We start from the raw sequence: 19,674 nt of genomic DNA, 5'->3' as shown, positions 1-19,674 counted from the left end.
ACAGTGACATTTATTGATTATCTCTCATGTCTTTGTTGCTTTACATTCTTCATTTGTCATCCTCACAACCACCCTGAGAAGTTATATTTTGTCATTTTGCAGATAAGGAAACAGCCAGAGGGGGTAGATCACTGAAAAGGAGGTGGTCTTTGCTGCTTTTGATTTGTGTGTGACCCTGGGAATGAGAGAAGGGTTTCTATTTTGAGTTTAACAGCCAAGTGCTTAAGTTATCTGAGCATCTAATCTATGTTTTCAATGTATTTGGGAACTTTGACCTCTCCACAAGAGTTTTTCAAAATATGCAGCTTGTTTGTGTGGATATCTATTTCAAACAAAAGCAAAAATTAGTCCAAACCAAGAATATCTAAGTCTTTCTGTAGATAGAGATTATTTAAGCCAGTGGTGGTTTTCAAATCTGACTGTGTCTAAGTGTCTTCTGCAACCCTTTGGATTCCTAAGCCTTTCCCGAACCCCACCTCCACCACCCACTGACAAAGAACATGTAGGAGTGAGGCCCAGGACCCATGTTTTGACTTCCTGTTGGATTCTCATGCACCGTGGCTCTCACTGCTTTGAGAACCACTGCTCTACTTTAACCTTCAGTACCATACCCACATAATAGAAGTGTTTCTCAAACTGCGGCCTAAAAACCCCCAGTGTCCTCAGACCCTCAGAACAGGTTCATGGGGGCTCAGTGAATGTTTTCTTAACTTTATGTTTAATTTCAATGATAATCTTGAGAAAAACATTCATTGAAACATGTTCTAGACGTTCTGTAGTATCACTTTATAACAAAAGGAGATATCTCCCAATGCTGGGAGAAAATAACAGGGGTGATGGTGTGTCAGTGACACATGACAGACAATTGGAGGTCGAATGGCATGACATCCAAGCGAGCTATAAAACTAAAGATTCCAGAAAGAAAATTGGTGAGAGGAATGAGTCATCAGGTAGCACATGGCAGGACATGCATGCTGGACTCAGACAATCCTCTGCTGCATCAGGGTGCAAGTGGCCATTCGGTTGCAAGAAGACAACATAATCCATTGTCTTGAATTAATGTTTATTTTAATTTGATTATTTTTATAGTTTCATTTATGTTTAATTTGGAAATTTGGTTTTCAAAGCATATAAAAGCCATAGATACAAGGAGTTTACACCTAGTTTTATGTTCAAAATATTTAAAGACAATTTAAGTGAACACTGGAGGGGGTATTCTATGAAAATGTTTTCCATTAAAAGAGATCCATACTACATACAAATTTGAGAATCACTGATCTGAAACATAAAACGTGTTTTACCTACTCTGCATCTTACAGTACCCTGTAAAACAGCTCAAACATAGCCAGCTGCCTTGTCCTGACTATTAGGTCCATGATTCTTAGCCTGCTCTGGCCCCTCCTGTGTTTCTTCCTTAAAGCGCTTCTCCTACCTCACACTTTAAACTCTACATGCCAGGCGTGCTGTTCCCAAAATCCAGCAGATCAGCTGGAGAGTTTACCACACCATGTTGCATTTGGACCATGAGCACGATGATAACAATAATAACTAACATTTATTGAGTGCTTACTGTGTGGTGTGCCAGGCACGATTATTAAGCATTTCACAGACACTGACACATTTAAGCCTTAAAAAAAAAAAACAAAAAAAACCTATGGGGTATCATTTTCATCCTTATTTACAAAGGAAGAGACACAAAGAGTTTGTCGCTTGCCCAAAATCACGCAATGGCTTTTCTGTCTCTACTGTTAAACTGGGAGCACCTTGACAGAAGCAGCATCCTGTCCCTTCTCTGTCCACTCTTCCCCCAACACAGGCTCTGGCACAGTGTGGGCACTCAGCTATATATGCTTAACTAATGCTTTTTTCTTAATTAAAAAACAACAGTCCTTTCAATGTTCCTTTTAAAAAGGTATGATGTAATGAAGAGAGTCATTTCTTGCCCTGTTTAACACCCCCACCTCCCACCCCATACCAGGAAATGGAAAAGGGTGACCCAGAATTGACTGAGTCAAGTCAATGCCCTCTGGCAGAAGAGAAGTTGCAAATGGAAGATCTCTTTTGCTGCAAATAATCAAAAAATGTGCAAAACTTATAGAAGGAGTTTTGCAATTCTCGTTCTCATCCCAGTTCACAATTAAGTACACTTTAAAGATGAGGTGCTCACTTTGGCAGCACATATACTAAAATTGGAATGATGCAGAGAAGATTAGCATGGCATCCTGCACAAGTAATCCTTGCGAATTCATGAAGCAGTCCATATATTTATGTTGCATGTTCTTACTCATATGTGGGAGCTAAAAAAAAATGAGCTCTTGGAAGTAGAGAGTAGAATTGTGGTTATTAAAGGCTAGGAGGGTTAGGGGGCATGCAAAGATAGAGAGAGGTTGGTTTACGGATACAAAGTTCCAGCTAGAGGAGAGGAATAAATTCTAGTGTTCTATAGCACTGCAGGGGGAATATTGTTACCAGCAATTTAGTGTATATTTCCAAAAGGCTAGAAGAGAGGATTTTGCATGTTCACAACACTGAGAAATGATAAATATTTAAAGCTAATTACCCTGATTTGATCATTATACATTTTATACATGTATCAAAATATCATTCTGTATCCCCTAAACATGTACAATTATTATGTGTCAACTAAAAATAAAAGGAAAAAATCCTTATTCAGGAGCTCACTGGCTCCCCCCAAAAAATATATATGTAGTGGTATATATGTAATAAAATTAATTCATTCAAAAAAAGGAATCTGAGACTCAGAGCCATGAAGACACTTAATCTAAGGTCACACAGTTGGTTAGCATTAAATCAAAACTAAAACCCAGGACCCTCAATGTTCAATTCAGTTTTCAGTTGAAAAACTTATACAATCTCAATGCTTCAGTGTCCCACTGTTAGGGACCTTAAACCCCTAACAGGAAAGGCAGGACATAGTATTAACAGAGATGATGCTAACGATAGTAATGATTTTGATGATGGCCTTGATTTGGAAAAGAAGACCAAGGGAGAGGAGGAAGAGATAGCTAACATTTCTTGAGGCTTACTGGGATACGGGTATTGAGTCTAATTTTCTCTGAAGGTATCAAGTCTTTCAAACTTCAGCTTTCAGCCCTGTTACTTGCATAGAGTTCTGTGACTCTCCACTCCCTGCCTTGCCCCACTTCTGAAGTCTTGTCCTGTAACGTTGAATAGGTTACTTATATTTTCCTAGCCTTGTTTCCCAGTCTCTGGTGAAGAAGTGGAAAGCATTTTTATGGCACACTTTGCAACAAGTGCTTTTTCTTACATCATCTTATTTAATCCCAATGACATCTACAGAGTGACACCCCTCCCAGAAAGGTTTCTCAGGCCAGGAGTTTGGGTACCTTTGTTAAAGCCATCCAGCGACAGCTGTGTAGCCCTGGGAGGAAGAGCAGAAGTCAAGAAAGAGGAGAGAACTCCAAACATTCCCACAATAATAGGTTTCGGACAAAATCCTCAGTTTTTCCAAAGAATATATCTTTTGCTTTTCCGTTTTGCCCAGATAGTATGATCACTAACTGAAATGGCAAAGTTCATATTGCCACAGTCCTCTCATTTGCCTTATAAACTTATCAGCTCTATTCTCTCTAGATGGATCAAGTCATTAATAGAAGTAGAAATGAGATTATGGAAGAAAAAAATAAGAAGAGACTACTGGGTACTGGGGCTCCAATGCTGACTCTAAATCCAAGTATTCATCCTTTTGTATATTTGCTATTAGCTCTTGGAGGGCAGGATTGGGCACATAGCTGGCATTTGATTATTCAACTGTTATAGTTGTTAATGTATTAATTAGTGAATTTATTAATGCCAGACTTGTGGAGTACAAAAAGCATTAAGCCTGGAGTCTCACAGAGGTTTGAGGCATGCAGTGATGAGCAAGTCATTTAGCTTCTCTGCCCTTCAGCTTCCCTATCTATAACAGTAGGTATTTGTCGGGAGATACCATAAGTCTTTGTATGCTGTAAAATTTGTAGAAGCCAGAGTTTGGACTACAACTTCAGCTTTGCCTCTGAACCTACCACCAACAACTTTTCTTTAAATCAGAGTAACTCAGAGTAGGTTTCCACTGTGATTGAGATTCCAACTTGCAAAATAGAGTGTTTGGTTTTTCTCTTGCGAAAGACCAGGGGGTAATATACAAAGAGCAAATGCAATGGATTTAAATGGAGAAAAGAACGTCACTGGCATCTGGGCAAGTCCCTTCACTCCCAGACAGATCTTCAGGCCCCCAAGTACTCATTGAGGTGGTAGATCTGAGTCCCATTTTCATGGGCCTAAGAGTTTAATATTCTCTGTTTGGTGAACTGCAGCAAAGGATAGAAATTCAATCCAGCTGTGCGTTCCACAGAGGAATAATTTATGCTGCCTTGCGCACCGGAGGGCCTATAAACCTGAGGTGCAAACACATGAGAAAGTGTGAATCACAAAACTCATTGAACGTTTCCTCTTGGAGTGTCTCTTTGTGGGTTGTGTAGAATTTATCTTCATCCTCTTCATCTTTTTCACAGAACTTGATTTCTAGCATTCATGATATTGTGCATAATTATGTTTCACTCATTTCCTGCTCTTTCAGAGCATGAGCTATGTGTTTTTCCTCTTCTTGTCTCCCTCTGTGCCTTACATAAAATGGACATGAAGTGTCCCTCTGTTGGATGAATTCACTCATCCATTCACGGCGGCAGCAGCAGCAGCAGCAGTGTGGTCTAGGGTGGAGCAAAGGAAAACACAGCAGGGTCAGAGGGTTTGGACCTTGGGCTGTGTGATTTTCTAGCTCTGTGGCCCTGGAAAACTGAAGTAGCCTCTCAGCCTCAGAATGCCAGGCCTGGCTGGCTCCCTCCCAGGTGTCGGTGGCAGCTAAATAAACTCACATAGGTGAAGCCGTAAGACACAGTGCAGGTAAAGAGTGTAAAGATTGAACATACACCATCACTACAACTACACCCAAAAACTGAGACATGAGAAAAGAGGCTGGAAAAGTGTACACAAAATTTTGACAGTGATTTTGTCGGGATCCTGGGGTTACAGGTGTGATTGTTTTCATTTCTGTTTTTCAAATGTTCTGAATCATGATTCTCTTACTTTAAAGGGAAGCCTTTAAAAAATGTAGTGTCTTATTATTGCTGGCCAGGGCACATTGATTTCCTTGGAAAGCTCTCCTTTCCTTTCCACTCCCAAGGCCAACGCCCCAGCCCAGGCCCTCGCGCCCCACCCCGTGTGCCTGCTCCAGCCTGCAGTCCACCCTGACCCGCGTTCATCACGCTCAAGACCCTTGCCGGCTCTCTCTTTTTCTCTCTCACACGTCAGAACTAACTCCTCTGCCAGACCTTCCGTCCCCTTACAGTGTCACTGCACATTCTTTCCAACAACTCCCAGAGTGTCTTCAGCTCCAGGTAGCCCATCTTCCACACTAGTTTAGGGTCCACAGCAAAAGAGAGTCCGCAATCAGCAAACGTGTAGCTTGACCAGTACAGTATTCTTACAAAATTTGAGCCAAATTTTAAAAATTGCAATTTCAAATAAAAATCCAAATTTCTACTTTTTTCTTCAGAAATGAGATCTGGCAACACAAATCCTTCATTCCCTCAAGGCCGGGGTCTGGCAACAATTGACTGGAGCCTGGTAACAGCTGCCGCCTTGGATGAGGCCTGTAGTCCCACCACTCACAGCACGGCCCTTGCTGGTGTGCAGGGCACCTTTGGGAAGTAGAGAAAGGCATTTCTTCCTCCCAGCAGAGGCAGCTCCACCTAGAGAGCATAGCTTGGAACAGAGAGCAAAGGCTGGGTGGATTTCAGTCTCTACTTTCCAACTCGGCTGGGCTCCCTTGCTGAGGGCCCAGCCAGGATGGCTATAGGCTCTGGCTCTGCCCACAGTAAATGCTGACATATCTGAAACGTTCAGAAGAGTGGCATCCTGGGCTCCAGCTCTGTTTATCTGTGGACTGTCAGCTCTGCCATCTGCCTTGTCTCCAGGCTGGCTTTGCTCAGTCACAGGGTAACTGCCAGCAGCTAAGAGTGCTACCTACTGCCTCTTTATTCATCCGAAATCGGAGAGAATCTGGGTCCATGACCCTGAAACAACAGCCTTGAGCTCCACTCCAACTGAATCCCTCCTGAGCCAATCCCATTTGGCCAGGCGCTGATTGGCTCAGGCTTAGTTACTTGAGCAATTCATTGTTGCAAGACAAATTATGATTTAGACTAATGTTTCTCAGTAGAGGTATTATTAACATTTTGGCCAGGACATGTCCCAGCTGTACCCTGAGATCTGCATACATCTCATTGCAGGACATTTAGCATCTCAAGTTCCACTCATCATATGCCAGCTGTGCACACCAGTCCCTGGGATAACCAAAAATGCCCATCCACTAGTCTAATCCAGACACTCCTACAACTGCAGGCCTGGCTGAACTGACTGGCCTACAGCACAACGGAGAGGGGTGGGTTCTTAAAAACAAAGTCTGGTCCCATTAGAAAGATGGGAAAGTTGGAATGGATTCTGGGAGGGCAATTTGCAAATGTCCACGATACCTTTCTTTTATGCAGGAAAGAGGATAAAAAGGGAGAGAAAGTATGGATGCTAAATGTTTAAATGTGTGATATTCCGCTTCAGATGTGCTCCTGGTTACTATGGAAACCCCTTACTCGTTGGAAGCACCTGTAAGAAATGCGACTGCAGTGGAAATTCAGATCCCAATCTGATCTTTGAGGATTGTGATGAAGTCACTGGCCAGTGTAGAAACTGCTTACGCAACACTACTGGGTTCAAGTGTGAGCGCTGTGCTCCTGGCTACTATGGGGATGCCAGTATAGCCAAGAACTGTGCAGGTATAGTACTATAAATACTAAGCCAGCTGCCTGGCCAGTGAGGCCCTCTGTTAATACTGAATTTAGATGAAGAATTTATCTTAAGAAATACTGCAAGTGCCTTCTTGTCTCTTTTCCAGGGCAATGTACATTCTCAGGAATATACATCCCAAACTCACTAGGGATAGAAATTTTTATCAAGGCTCCTAATGTAACTTAGCTCATGGGTGGAGTGAACTGGGAGACACTAACACAAATGAACGTTTTTCTTATCATATCCTTCCAATTTTGATCAAAGTAATAAATCAGACCTCTGTGAATTACCTATCATTGACCAAAGGACCGAATGAAATCTTGCACGGTCCAAATCAGTTTCCTTATTCTGGACATTATATCTCCTCTTTCAGTTATGCTTGGTAAAATTGACATTTCAGTGAAATAGATTAGCAAGCTACCCCCTAATTTCCTCAAATTGTCAGAGTAAATATTTCAAGAATAGTTTAAGAAATATTCCTAGATGTGAGATAGACTGAAATGTACAAATTTAATCATGACTTCTCCAATCCATTTGCTACATAGAGTGAAACTCCTCAGAAGTGAAGTTAAATTGCTTTTCTCTAGGAGTACAGGAATGCTGAGATTGAGTATTTCTTACTCTTATGTGACTCTGAGGGGAGGCAGGGAGAGAGAAAGGTATTTTGCTCTTGTGGGCTGCTTCTATAAAAAAAAATCCTCTCCGAAACAAATTCCCACTTGAAAAGATTGAGGAAGTGAAGAGTTTAAAATCAGAAAGGGAATGTGTATGATCTGCAGAAGTCACAATACAAGTAAACAGTTCCGCAAAAAAGCAATGTGCGCAGAGGCATGACACTGAGAATGTGGCAGGAAGGAAGGAGCACTGTGTCTGCTCAGAACAGAGAGGAAGAAAGCAGTCATCAGAAAGAGTGTTGACAAAAGCAAAGCCTGAAAGGTGAACATCCTGACTCTCCAAACATTGACTAAACTTGTGTTTAAACTACAAAGATGCAGATCACGCTTCAAAGAGAAGCTAACATAAGAAGCAATAAAGCATGATCTTTATTGCTGAATGGTTTAATAAAACTGCATTTTGTGGAACATTAAACAGCTGAAATGTAATAAATGGGTGTCCCCATGAAGTTGATTTTTTATGATTATTCTGTAAAGACAGTTAAGAGGTGGGGAAAATTCACAATTCTATTTCAGCTTATTGCTAGCACAGAGAGCTAAGGAATTCCTCCTTAAATATTATTAATACAAATGAATTCCCACACAGAAACTCAGTGGAAAATGAACAGTCTGATAAGATTGGGTTTTCTGTTTTTATTTTTTCCAAAAGGCATTATTGAAAATCATCAGTAGATGAATAATGGACTCTCAGGTCTTCTAAATCCATGTAAACATGTTCCTAATTCTTTCCACAACAGTATTCCTAGCCCTCCCACTGATAGCTATCATTCGGAGGTTTGGAGTCTGCCTTGCCAAGGACCATGCACTGTGGGAGCCAAGAATGGCTCGTGGGCCTCCTCACTCTCCCTCGCTGGGCTGCTCCCCCCTCACACCTGGCAGCGATCAACTCTGGAGTTAGATTTAACTGGAGTATGAGTCTGCAATGAAGGGATGGCTTCAATTTCAAGTTGAACGATGAGCTGCATGGTCATTTAGTTCCTTGTGAAACATACCAGGATTTTTTTGGATAAAGCAATTGCACAGTCATGTCCAGAATACCAAACAGTTGGGAGAGAAATCCTAAAAAACTCAGATTCAGTTTTGCCCAGGATCAGCTGTGAAAAATCTCACTGGGCTAGGGCTTAAGTGGGTGAGGGGCTTAATCTCTATATAATAGATTCCACAAAGTCTTAAGGAAGAATCTAATTAATCCCCATTGAAGAATTGAGGAATCGTTAGCATTTCTAGAAACCATGACAATATTGCCATATTTTAAGCATTAAGAAATGAATCCCTGATCTCTTGTTTTTGTTTCCCACAGTGTGCAACTGTGGGGGAGGCCCATGTGACAGCGTAACCGGAGAATGCTTGGAAGAAGGTTTTGAACCCCCTGCAGGCATGGACTGCCCAACCATAAGTAAAAATAACAGTACATGATTGACTAACCCCACTTTCCCTAATGTGCTGCAGGTGTGGGATTATGAAGAGCTATGCAATGTCACTTTCTAGAAATTGCTGAGTCCCACCCCTGGATTTAACCCTGTCTGCCTCTCAGCCAAATGGACCCTGCACAAAGTACTTGGTGGTCCACTTGATTCCAATTGGTGAATAGCCAATTTACTTGGCACTATTTTAGAAAACTTATGTTATCAAGTCTTTACATTTAGCGTCTTGCCTAATGGGTAAAGGCAAAGTTAGAAACAACTCCCAATGACAGAGCTCTTTTTTGCTGCTTTTTGTATCTTGTCTCTTCATGTGCTCAGATAATATGACATACAGGCAATGCTTTATAACACCCGGGGAAACTAAGATACCAAGAGATTTAAGTGGCTTTTCCCAAGTCACTCCAAATTGGAAGTGGGACCAGAAATATTATAAAATATTCAGACTTTACGAAATGGAGCTGCCTTCCTCAAATCATGGTCTCTTCTCGGTCCATCAAATCATGAACAGTTATACTGGAAACAAAACCTTTGGTTTAAAGACTATTTTAACATTAGGCATCCCCTCCGACAAACAAAAGTATCTGGTTTCTCAGTCTCTCTGAGCAGGAGAGATTGATATTACCAGTGAATCACATCTTAGAAGATGGCATAGGATGTGAGGCACAAGCTGGCGAAGTTCCCCACTGATGGAATAGGGCACCTTGACCCCTAGGCCAGGTCAATTTAAGGACATCAAGATGCCTGCCTGGCCCCAAGCATCTCCCCCACCAGCCTAATGTGCTGGCTGGGGACTCATTCCCTTGAGAGAGCTTGTAAGAAAGACCATGTTAAATTGCATATAACAAATTAACATATTAACAACCATTAACACTCCAGTCTCCCTTTATCGGTTCTCTAAAATAAAGTACAGTCTGAGGGAATGAGATTGGGAACAGGCAAATTGCAAAAGGTGGTCAAGAGCATGGTGCACAGTGATGCTCCGGAGGCCTCCTTGTGCTAAGGAGGCGCGCAGGGGCGGGCCCCGGGGGGAGCTGAGCCCTCCCTGGGGTGAGGCGAAGGCCGTGCTGGCCCCCAGTGCTGACTGCGGGTTGCTAATAGGAACGGAGGGGTGTCCCGCAAACAGCCACCCTCACTAGCTGGCACCCACGCAAGATACCAAAGCCTGACAAGGATAGAATCACAGCTCCTCGGGAAATGAAGTAAAAATGATATTAACCAAGGAAGTACACATGCGTGGTCTACTTAAAGCGACATGCTTCCTGGCCGACTTTTGATTCTGAAGAAACGGCATTCCTGTTTCCGCTCCAGGCTGCGATAAGTGCGTCTGGGACCTGACCGACGACCTGCGGCTCGCGGCGCTCTCCGTCGAGGCCGGCAGGTCCGGGCTGCTGGGCGTGTCCTCGGGCGCCGCCGCGCAGAGGCTTGTGAACGACATCAACGCCACCATCTACCTCCTCAAAGTACGCAGCATGTCGTGCCTTCGGCTGTGTCTTCCCTCTGCTTTCACAGGAGGGCCCAGTAACTCCTCCTGTGCCCTTTTTGAATCGGAGTCTCATCGCTGTATGACATTGTTAGACCCGTAGGGCTCACATACATAACATAAGTAGTGTCATAGGAAATTATGAAAAGTAGATCGTAACCGTGAGCTTCAGTCCAAACCAAGAGCTGCCATCTATAAAAGAGGTTATACGGAAAATGAAATGACTCAGACGACAAAACTATTGAGAGAAGAGAAACACTCTTACTTCCTTGGTGAAGCCATGCGTTAGTTGTCCAAGTTGTTACCATATACCACAAGGCTATCATTACCTTAGCCTCAGTTGTAAGGTTTTGGGTTCCTCTGGAAGCATCCTTCTCTCTCTTTTTCTCTCTCTCTCTTCCCCTTCCCACCCACATTTCTTTCTCACACACATTCTTTCTCATTTTCCCACATTCCCACACTCAAACATACACACGCGCCTTGCTTCTCCTCATAGGTTTACCGGTTAATAAACAAGTTAAAGGCAGCCAACAGTGAAAAGCAGTAGCACAGTTGGCCCTATGTACCCATGTGTTCTGCATCCTCGGGTTACACATTGTTGGATTCAGCCAATCACAGATGAAAACTATTTTTAAAAAACAATACAAAATAACAATATAATAATTAAAATAATACAAATTAAAAACAATATAACTGTATAGCACTGACATTGCATTAGTATTATAAATAATTACTAACCATTAGTAATTAGTAAGTATTCTGGAGGATGTGCATAGGTTATATGCAAATACTGCATCATTTTATGTCAGGGACTTCAGCATCCATGGATTTTGGTATCCAAAGGGGGTCCTGGGATCAATCCCTCACAGATACAAAGGGACACTGTATAAATGTCCTTATATATTTAAATGTTAAGAGTTTTCTTTCCCCCTAAATCATAGGCTTCCATCACAACTAAAAATATTTTTTAAAATAATAATATTATAGTTAGCTGAGAGGACAATAGAATTAATACCAGTACATTGTTTTACTTTATTAGTCAGTTTAGCATAATGATTAAGAACATAGACATTGAAACCAGATTGCTTGTGTTCAAAGCCCAGCTCTGGCACTTATTAGCTATGTAACCTTGGGTAAGTTATCTAACCTCTTTATTCTTCGGTTTCCTCATCTGGAATTGAGGATAATTATTGAATCTATTTCATGAACTATTGAATAATTCAATGAGCTGATATACATAGAGAAGTTAGAACAGTACCTGGCATAGTAAGAACTCATTACTTTTTGGAAGAGCAAATGATATCCACAGCAAAATATTTACATATTTGGCCAAATATGTAAAGTGTAAACCAAAACAAAAATTATGAAATTCTAGCCTGGATGGAATCTTAGTGAGCATTCTATTCTAAACTTAGGAATTGTTCTTGTCCTAACTCACCTATTTGGACACATGAGGGCACTAATTCTCAGGGGAGTCGCTCAGATTTAGGCCTCTTCATACCACTCAAATCCTCTTTCCTCAAAGGCACAATCTCAAGATAGAAATCGTTATAGCTGACAGGAGGTCAGTACCAAGGTTGAAGGGCATACTCCAAAGTAATCTGAGTAAAGTTACATTTAGACCAAACTCCTCAAAAATGCAAAAGGAGGAAGCAACTGATCTGAAATACAGAGACTTTCTCTTTTTACACTAAAAAGAAGAAAGTGAATTTCTAAACCTTATTTACATTGATCCTGGTGGGTTGATCAGTACTTCCAAGGTCTGACCAAGTTGAAATTTTAAAGCTCAGACACCCAGGGCCACCACCAGCCTTTGTGCCTTTGTACAAATTAGAAAAAGTGCTCTCTCCCCACGGCCAGCCCAGCGCCAGGCCCGCGTCCCTAGCCCGGTGAGTGGAGCTCCCAGAATGGCAGCCCCCTCTGTGGATCCCACCCCTCACACCAGCCGGTACCGGCCTCTGGACCCCACTATTTTGAGAAGAGGGGCTCACACTTTACTCTGAGTCATCTTACACTGAGTTTTATGTATACTTGTATTATAATAATCTAGTGTACACATCAACTGATTATTTTCAAAACACATTTTTCCACAGACAAAATTGTCAGAAAGAGAAAACCAGTATGTCCTAAGAAGGATACAAATCAACAATGCTGAGAACACGATGAAAAGCCTTCTGTCTGACGCAGAGGAATTAGCTGAAAAGGTATGTATGTATTCAGTTTCTGGGACAGTCTTCAAAGAAAGGATTTAGCTGATGTGAGCCTGGCTAGTCACAAACGACCAAGGCTTAACACAACCCAGAAAAAATGCAGTGACCCATGTGCCTTAAAATAAATCAAAGCCAGACCTGTGGAGAAAGTTAACCTGGTCTCCACCATCTCTTCCATGTTTACTGGGTTTCTTGGAAAACTATGTTTATGGGGAACTTTCTGTGTATTTGCTGCTGGTCAATATGGTTGATATATTTTCAATTAGGATAGTCATTCAGCTGTTTGCTTAGCATTTTACATCTAAGAGCTATAGAGCATCCAGAAATAAACCTTATTATATAGAATATAAAATTTAAATGTTTGCTAAAGGATGTATTAAGTCAGCAGTCCCCAACCTTTTTGGCACCAAGGACTGGTTTCATGAAAGACAATTATTCCGCAGACCCAGGGAGAGGGGGGCGGGAGGGCCGTGGTTTTGGAATGATTCAAGCGCGTCACATTTATTGTGCAGTCAAACCTCTCTGCTAATGATAATCTGTATTTGCAGCCGCTCCCCAGGGCTAGCATTACATTCTCATAAGGAGTGCGCAACCTAGATCCCTCGCATGTGCAGTTTACAGTAGGGTTCGCACTCCTGTGAGAATCTAATGCCCCTGCTGATCTGACAGGAGCCAGAGTTTGTGGGGTGATGTGAGTGATGGCGAGCAGCTGTAAATACAGATGAAGCTTTGCTCACTCGCTGCTCACCTCCTGCTGTGCAGCCCGGTTCCTAACAGGCCTGGTTCCTAACCAGTCTGTGGCCAGGGCTTGGGGACCACAGCGTTAAATGATAAATAAAAGGAAAAAGAATTGTTCTGAGAAGGCAATTTTGCTCTTTGGCAGGAAAAAATTACTTCCAACCCTCATTTTACACCATAGACTAAAATAAATTCCAGGCAGAGTAAAGAATATAAATCTCAAATTCATAAGAAAACATAACTAAATAATTGTTAAACCTTGAAAGAGAGTAACAGTATGCTTAAATACCGTATGGAGAATTACAATAAAAAAGAGATAATAAAGTTGACGAGATAAAATTTCAAATACCCAGTAAAACAACCAAATAAACAAAAAAAAATGCTGACTAGACAAAGAAAAATATTGAGGGAAATATGATTTGTAAAATCTGTCACAAATTAACAAGAAAAAAATTAAAACATGAGCAGAGTCAATGTGAGACTATTCAATACACTCCCCAACAGCCCAATGGAAAAATATCCATCCATCCTCCATATGAATCAAAAAACTACAAACTAAGTCACAAGGCACCATATTTAACTTATTAAAATGTTTAACACTTTTTTTTTCCCTAATGATGCTCCACCAGTGCTGGCCACAGTACTTTGGAATGGCTGCTTTAGGACACAGGTGTTTGACATTATAAACTATCAAAGTTCTTTTCAAAATAATTCTCATGCTCTACAAAAATAAAGGTTAAAATTACTCTGATATTCTCTTTTGACCTTGTATCTACTAAACTTTTAAGAAAGTATGCTTCTAAAAATGTAAATTACTTGTACCCTTGAAAAGAGTCATCTACTTTAAAATGCATATGAAAATTGTGGCCTCGTTCCGGTGCAATGATGCATATTAATCCAACCACTAGCATTTGAAGAGCAAGTTTCAAAGGAAATGCCAAGGAAGAAATCTTTGTGAAAACTCATTGTTACTTCATTTTGGTATCAGATATGGCTGGAACTTGCTAAAAATGTCTTAATTCTTTCTTGAGGAAAGAATTTTCAAGAAAACGTTGGAGGAAATGTTTTCACCAAGATTAGCTCCTCAGACAGAGTTATAAGTCCTTTTGTTGTACAATTTTCCCACTTCTAATGTAAACTAAACGCAGGCTTTTAATAATAGGGAGGAAATAACCCATACTTGATAGTGACATCACAGTAGAAAAGGCTCTTAGGCAACCAGAACAGGCCACCAAAGTGGAAGGTTGATGATAAAGCTGCTAGGAACTTTCACTGGGCTGTTTCCATCAATTTTTATTGAAGATATTGTTCTTCTGACTATAGTCCTGGTGGTGCAGAAACCTGCTGAAACACTTCAAAACAAATGCCCAGAGCTGGTCTTAACGATTTCTTAAGTGTCCTTCAAGCCATTGGTCTAGAAAAGTCCATGGTTGACTCTTAGAAAGATTTAAGGAAAACTTTGCCTTAGAAAGCCTTCTATCAAGAAAGTTGCTAATATTTGACTTTAAGTAGAGTGAAGGATTTCATTGTGTGTTCCCACAGTGATAAATATAAGAGTAATGTTGCCTCTTGAACTTGTTTGCAAATTACCTGCCACATGGATCTCATGTGACCTAAATCTCACAAGTTAAATTCACATAGTTACTAGTTTTGTCCCAACCTCCATATCCAAGTCCTCCAGCCCCTGTTTGGGATGTCCTGCCACCCTTTCCCACTACCCACTTCTAGGAAGCCCCTAAAGAATTCCCACACATCTGTGTTCACAAACAGCTGGTGCTCAGAGGGCCTCACTCTTGCCACTGCTGATCATATCTGTAACGAAAATACCAAAGATCATGCCCAGATTCCATTCTCCTGTGTTCCAAGAGCCATAATGCTCAAGGTCAGAGTGGTCCTAGGCTACAAGCAGAGATGGAGATGTGGCCCTCTCCCAATCTCAATGCTGCCACTTGCTATCTGGTCTTAAAGGTCCACTGGAGAGCCTGGAGTCACAAGGCCCAGTCTCCAAGCGTGGGACAAGAGGTGCTGCACCATCCCCTCCACTTTTCCACCTCTTCCATCCCTGCCCTCCTCTCTACTCCTTCAACCACAGCAAAAGCTCCCTGCATATTCACTTGTGCAAAAAGATCTTTAGGACTGAAAGGGAAGTAGGTTATCTCCAAGCAGCAAAAGCATCTGAGCCTCATCTCTAGTCCTGACAAAAAGGCACTATGAAAATAAGTATAGTCGGCCCTCTGTATTCCTGAGTTCCACATCCATGGATTCAACCAACCATGGATCAAAAATATTCAGAAAAAAATTCCACAAAGTTCCAAAAAGCAAAACTCGAATTTGCTGCATGCTGAGTACTGTGTTGAATCCATGTGAATGAAGTGATATGTAGGCATTGTACTGGGTATTATAGGTAATTTAGAGATGATTTAAAATATATGGGAGGATGTGCATAGGTATAGTGCAAATACTACCCCATTTTATATAAGAGACTTGAGCATTCACAGATTTTGGGATCCAAGAGGGAAGGAGGGTTCTGGAATCAATTCCCCAGGGGTATTGAGGGATGGCTGTATATGTTTCTATTTCAAAAGAATTGCTAAACACCTGGTATATAACAGTTATTATGCTAAGGGTACTGAAATGAATATATTAAGGCTCTGCTCTCAAGATGCTCACAGTCTAGTAGGGAAATAGATATGTAAAAACCTAATTATGACATAGCATTTAATAAGAGAGGCATGGTACAGGCTAACGGGTAACTCTAAGGAAGAAATCACGAACTGTTTCAGCAGGGGTACGTTAGTGAAGGCTTCTCAGAGAAGGTGAGTACTGACCCTTCTCTATATTGAGAAGGACTAGGAGTTTTCTCAAGTGCTTCCAAGCAAAGGATAAGTACTACAAGAGCAGAGAGATATGAAGCAATAGCTATGTTCTTGGGACTAGTACTGTGGCCTTGATCTTGCAGAAGATTAATTGTAAGGCAAAGAGCAGGACATAATTATGAAGACATTATTAGAGGCCAAATCATGAAGAACTTCGCCCACCATGCTCAGGAATATGTGGGCTTTATCCTGTGGACTTTGGAAGTCACTGAAGTCTTTACCCAGAATAATGAGCTGATCAGATTTGCATTTCAAAAACATTTCTCTGCAGTATGGATAAAAGACTGGAGAGTGAAGACTCTGAATTGTCCAGACGGAGGTCATAAGATTGTCTTAACCTAAGGTGGGATTAATCAGAACCTTTAAAAACTCTGTACGTCTGCGCAGAAGCATGATGCTGGTACTTTAAGATAGGAGTCTGCCAGCCTCCTCATTCACTGGCAAATTAATACACTTCTCTCAAAAAAGAAAAAGACTCCAAGGACAGGGCAGTCAGGAGACTGCCACAGTTGTCTAGACAAGAGAGTAGTTGATTGCTATCTTGCCTTCATTTGAAAAGAATTCACAGAGAACAGGGATGAACTGAGACTGTGGCAGTAGAGAAGAGGAAGAGAGGCCAGAACAGCAAGTGGAATCAAAAAGACTTGGTGACCACCTGGAGGTGAGGAGCAGTGAGGAAGGAAGCTGAGTCTTGGAGAAATGGATGACTAAGACTGAAAATACAGCATGGATTATTCTGGACATGTTAAGAGTGAACGCCAGAGGGCAGTTATAGAATTGGGTCTGCAGTTCAGAGGATAGCTCAGAGCTGGAAAGGTATTTGGAAGTCATTAATATTTAGGAGGTAGGTAAACCAATGGAAGTGGATATTACTGTAACAAATTCTGAAATAGCATCCCGATATTCCAATTATTAGTTTGTCCATGACTTCCCCTATTTATGTTTGTGTTCCAAAGTAACTACTAAAAGTTCTCCCTTTCACTCACAAAAAGTGTCCCAGATTAAACAATAAAATATATGATCACCCTATATATTGATTATCATCCTCACTTAATCTCAATGATTTTTTAGAATTAATATTCTAGGTATACTACCCTTTATGTACTATACTATAAAAAATTCTTGCTGCTTTTTATATAAAATATATACAAGGAGAATTTACTGGAGAGGTAAGTAAATGATTAATCCATTTGTAATGTAAACCACCAACTGGTTTAGAACTGCAAGGTAATTTTTTAATTTCAGCTTTTCTTAAAGCAAGACACACTTGTTTTACCATGCACTCGTATCATTTTCCTTCCACAAACAAATTTACAGAAAAAAATAAAACATTCAAATAAGGCATAATTATATATTCTATTCAGTAATTTTATAATTTAAAGTAATGGCTGTTCCCTTTTGCCACTGCTTGAGTCCTATATATAGTATATCAATACCTATCTCTGTCTATCCTCTAGCATCTATCTTTCTAGCTATCATCCATCTATATATCAGCGCCCTCTGGTGTTTTTCAGAAAGAAGAGATTTTCTTATAGGTATGACATTCTCCAGCTGTCTTTAATCACTTCAATTCAAAGTTTCCATCTAAAAAATAAGTTTAATGACACAGAAATAACAATAGAGATTTTCCTTGAAGGATGAAGCCAAAGTCAAAGCTATGAGTGTTATTCTTTGCAAATATAACTCAATGTAAACTGGATCAAAGATCAACTTGTTAAAAAATTTTAAATGTTTTCCATGTTTATGTCTATATTTTTTGAAAGCAAGGAGGAATGACATCAAGAATAAGATTTATTTTATTTTCTGAATCATCTAATTTTATATGACCATAATACTGTTTCCCTGGGAAGCATTAGAACAAGCCAAGAGGAGGACTGGAGTTGGAGGAAGGAACACAAGGACTCTGAAGCAATGTCCACTCAAAGAGCCCACAGTTTGTGAAGGGACTGATGGCTACATCGCCGCTCCACAGGGAGCTTCATGAATCTGGTGGCACTTCTTTGTATGGAGGGGATGAGTGACTTGCCTGATAAAAAGCCTCGAGGCACGTGTTTGCTATGATACATTTTTACATTCTCTTCCTTGACCAGCTTAGAAGGCCACTTGCTCAGGTTATACTTGAGAAGTGTAAAAATATTCCAGGTAAAATCATGGCATAATCCTCGGGGTACAGTACTGGATGAGAGACATTTGAAACAGCCAAGTCCCTACACTGGGGAGACTCTGTATGATGGTTCTGTCAGTGCTCTGTGGGGCAGGTCAGCCTGCAGCTGATTCAGATACTGCAGCACTTTGTTACAGAGCAGAGCCGAAGAAGCACCAGACAAGGCAAGCGGACATTTACCAAATGCCAGACGGAAGAACTCCTCCTCCTCTTTACGTACAACTCATGAATCAGTGTTTCTAATCCCAAAGGCAGTACATTCCCCATGCTGTGCATACAGGGCAGTTTCCTGGCCTTGAACCATTCTGTGCTCTTGGATCAGCTTCTGTCCTTGGCGACACACATAGGAACATACACATGGATGTACGCCCCAACACACCCTTTCTTCAGAAGCCACATCTGAGTTGGGCTTGAATTTCGACAACTACTATTCGACAGTGCTGAAAGCAGAAGCTCCCAAGTTGAGAGAATGGAGTCAGCTTCTTGGAGAAGAGCTCCATTCACTGCTGAGCCAAATCTGCTGGAGCAGTTATTTGTACACAAGTGCTATCGGTGTTGATGGGACTTTGGAATGAAGCACTGAAAACAGCATTTAGCCCAGTGAGCATAATCCTTTAAATCTCTGTGGCAATTCAGCAGTGGTTGGACCACCCAGGAGCCACTGGGAGCATGGTGCATTTCAAGGTCTGCCTATTTTCTCCACAGTTTTCTCTTTGAATCTTTAAGCTCTTTTGTCAGCACAGTGTCAAAATGATCAGCAGACACGGACAAGTCCCTAGTTCAGCATCTCAAGATACAGTAAAAATTCAAAGGATAAACTATGTATGAAAGGCAGTTGGTTCAGATTGAACAGTGACTGGTGACACAAGATAGCATCTTATTTTATAGCATTCTGTGATTCTAAAACTGGACATCACATCAGCCTTTGTGCATGATTTCTGGGACCATTTTATATGTTATAGAACCTTCACATGCCAGGAACATTTATGTTTATGGAATACGTTATGCCCACCCACCCCCACACACACATATACAACAACGTTCCTTTCTCACAAACTTAATCTAGTGTTTGTATGGATTATTTGTAGGAAAGTCAAGCCTCAAGAAAGGGGCACCTGGTTCAGAGGGAAAGCATGGACTCCATTAACCACGCAACTCAGCTTGTGGAGAAAGCCCATGAGATGAGGGATAAAATCCAAGGTAACTGTATTCTCTTCTGGTTCTGCTTAATGTCAAGGAAACAC

At 41.2% G+C, this 19,674-nt stretch overlaps 1 protein-coding gene and 1 non-coding gene across 4 annotated transcripts in view; both read left to right on the top strand.

The window, feature by feature from the left end:
- Positions 1–19,674, top strand: part of LAMA4 (laminin subunit alpha 4) — a 132,887-nt gene that overhangs the window by 47,718 nt on the left and 65,495 nt on the right. For 2 of the 3 annotated variants that reach the window (XM_045544209.1, XM_045544207.1), the window contains exons 6-10: positions 6,637–6,851; positions 8,839–8,934; positions 10,271–10,422; positions 12,536–12,646; positions 19,519–19,630. In XM_045544209.1, the coding sequence (XP_045400165.1) occupies positions 6,637–6,851; positions 8,839–8,934; positions 10,271–10,422; positions 12,536–12,646; positions 19,519–19,630 (686 nt within the window). The remainder of the gene's footprint in view (positions 1–6,636; positions 6,852–8,838; positions 8,935–10,270; positions 10,423–12,535; positions 12,647–19,518; positions 19,631–19,674) is intronic. The other variant, XM_045544208.1, reaches the window with a different exon arrangement.
- On the top strand, positions 2,160–2,267 carry LOC123633690. Its single transcript, XR_006733713.1, has one exon. It is a non-coding gene; the product is annotated as a U6 spliceosomal RNA (small nuclear RNA).

Source organism: Lemur catta, chromosome 2, assembly GCF_020740605.2.
Source record: "Lemur catta isolate mLemCat1 chromosome 2, mLemCat1.pri, whole genome shotgun sequence".
Lineage (NCBI taxonomy): Eukaryota > Metazoa > Chordata > Mammalia > Primates > Lemuridae > Lemur > Lemur catta.
Note: the sequence above shows the minus strand (reverse complement) of the source record. Positions and strands in the feature narration are given on the sequence as shown.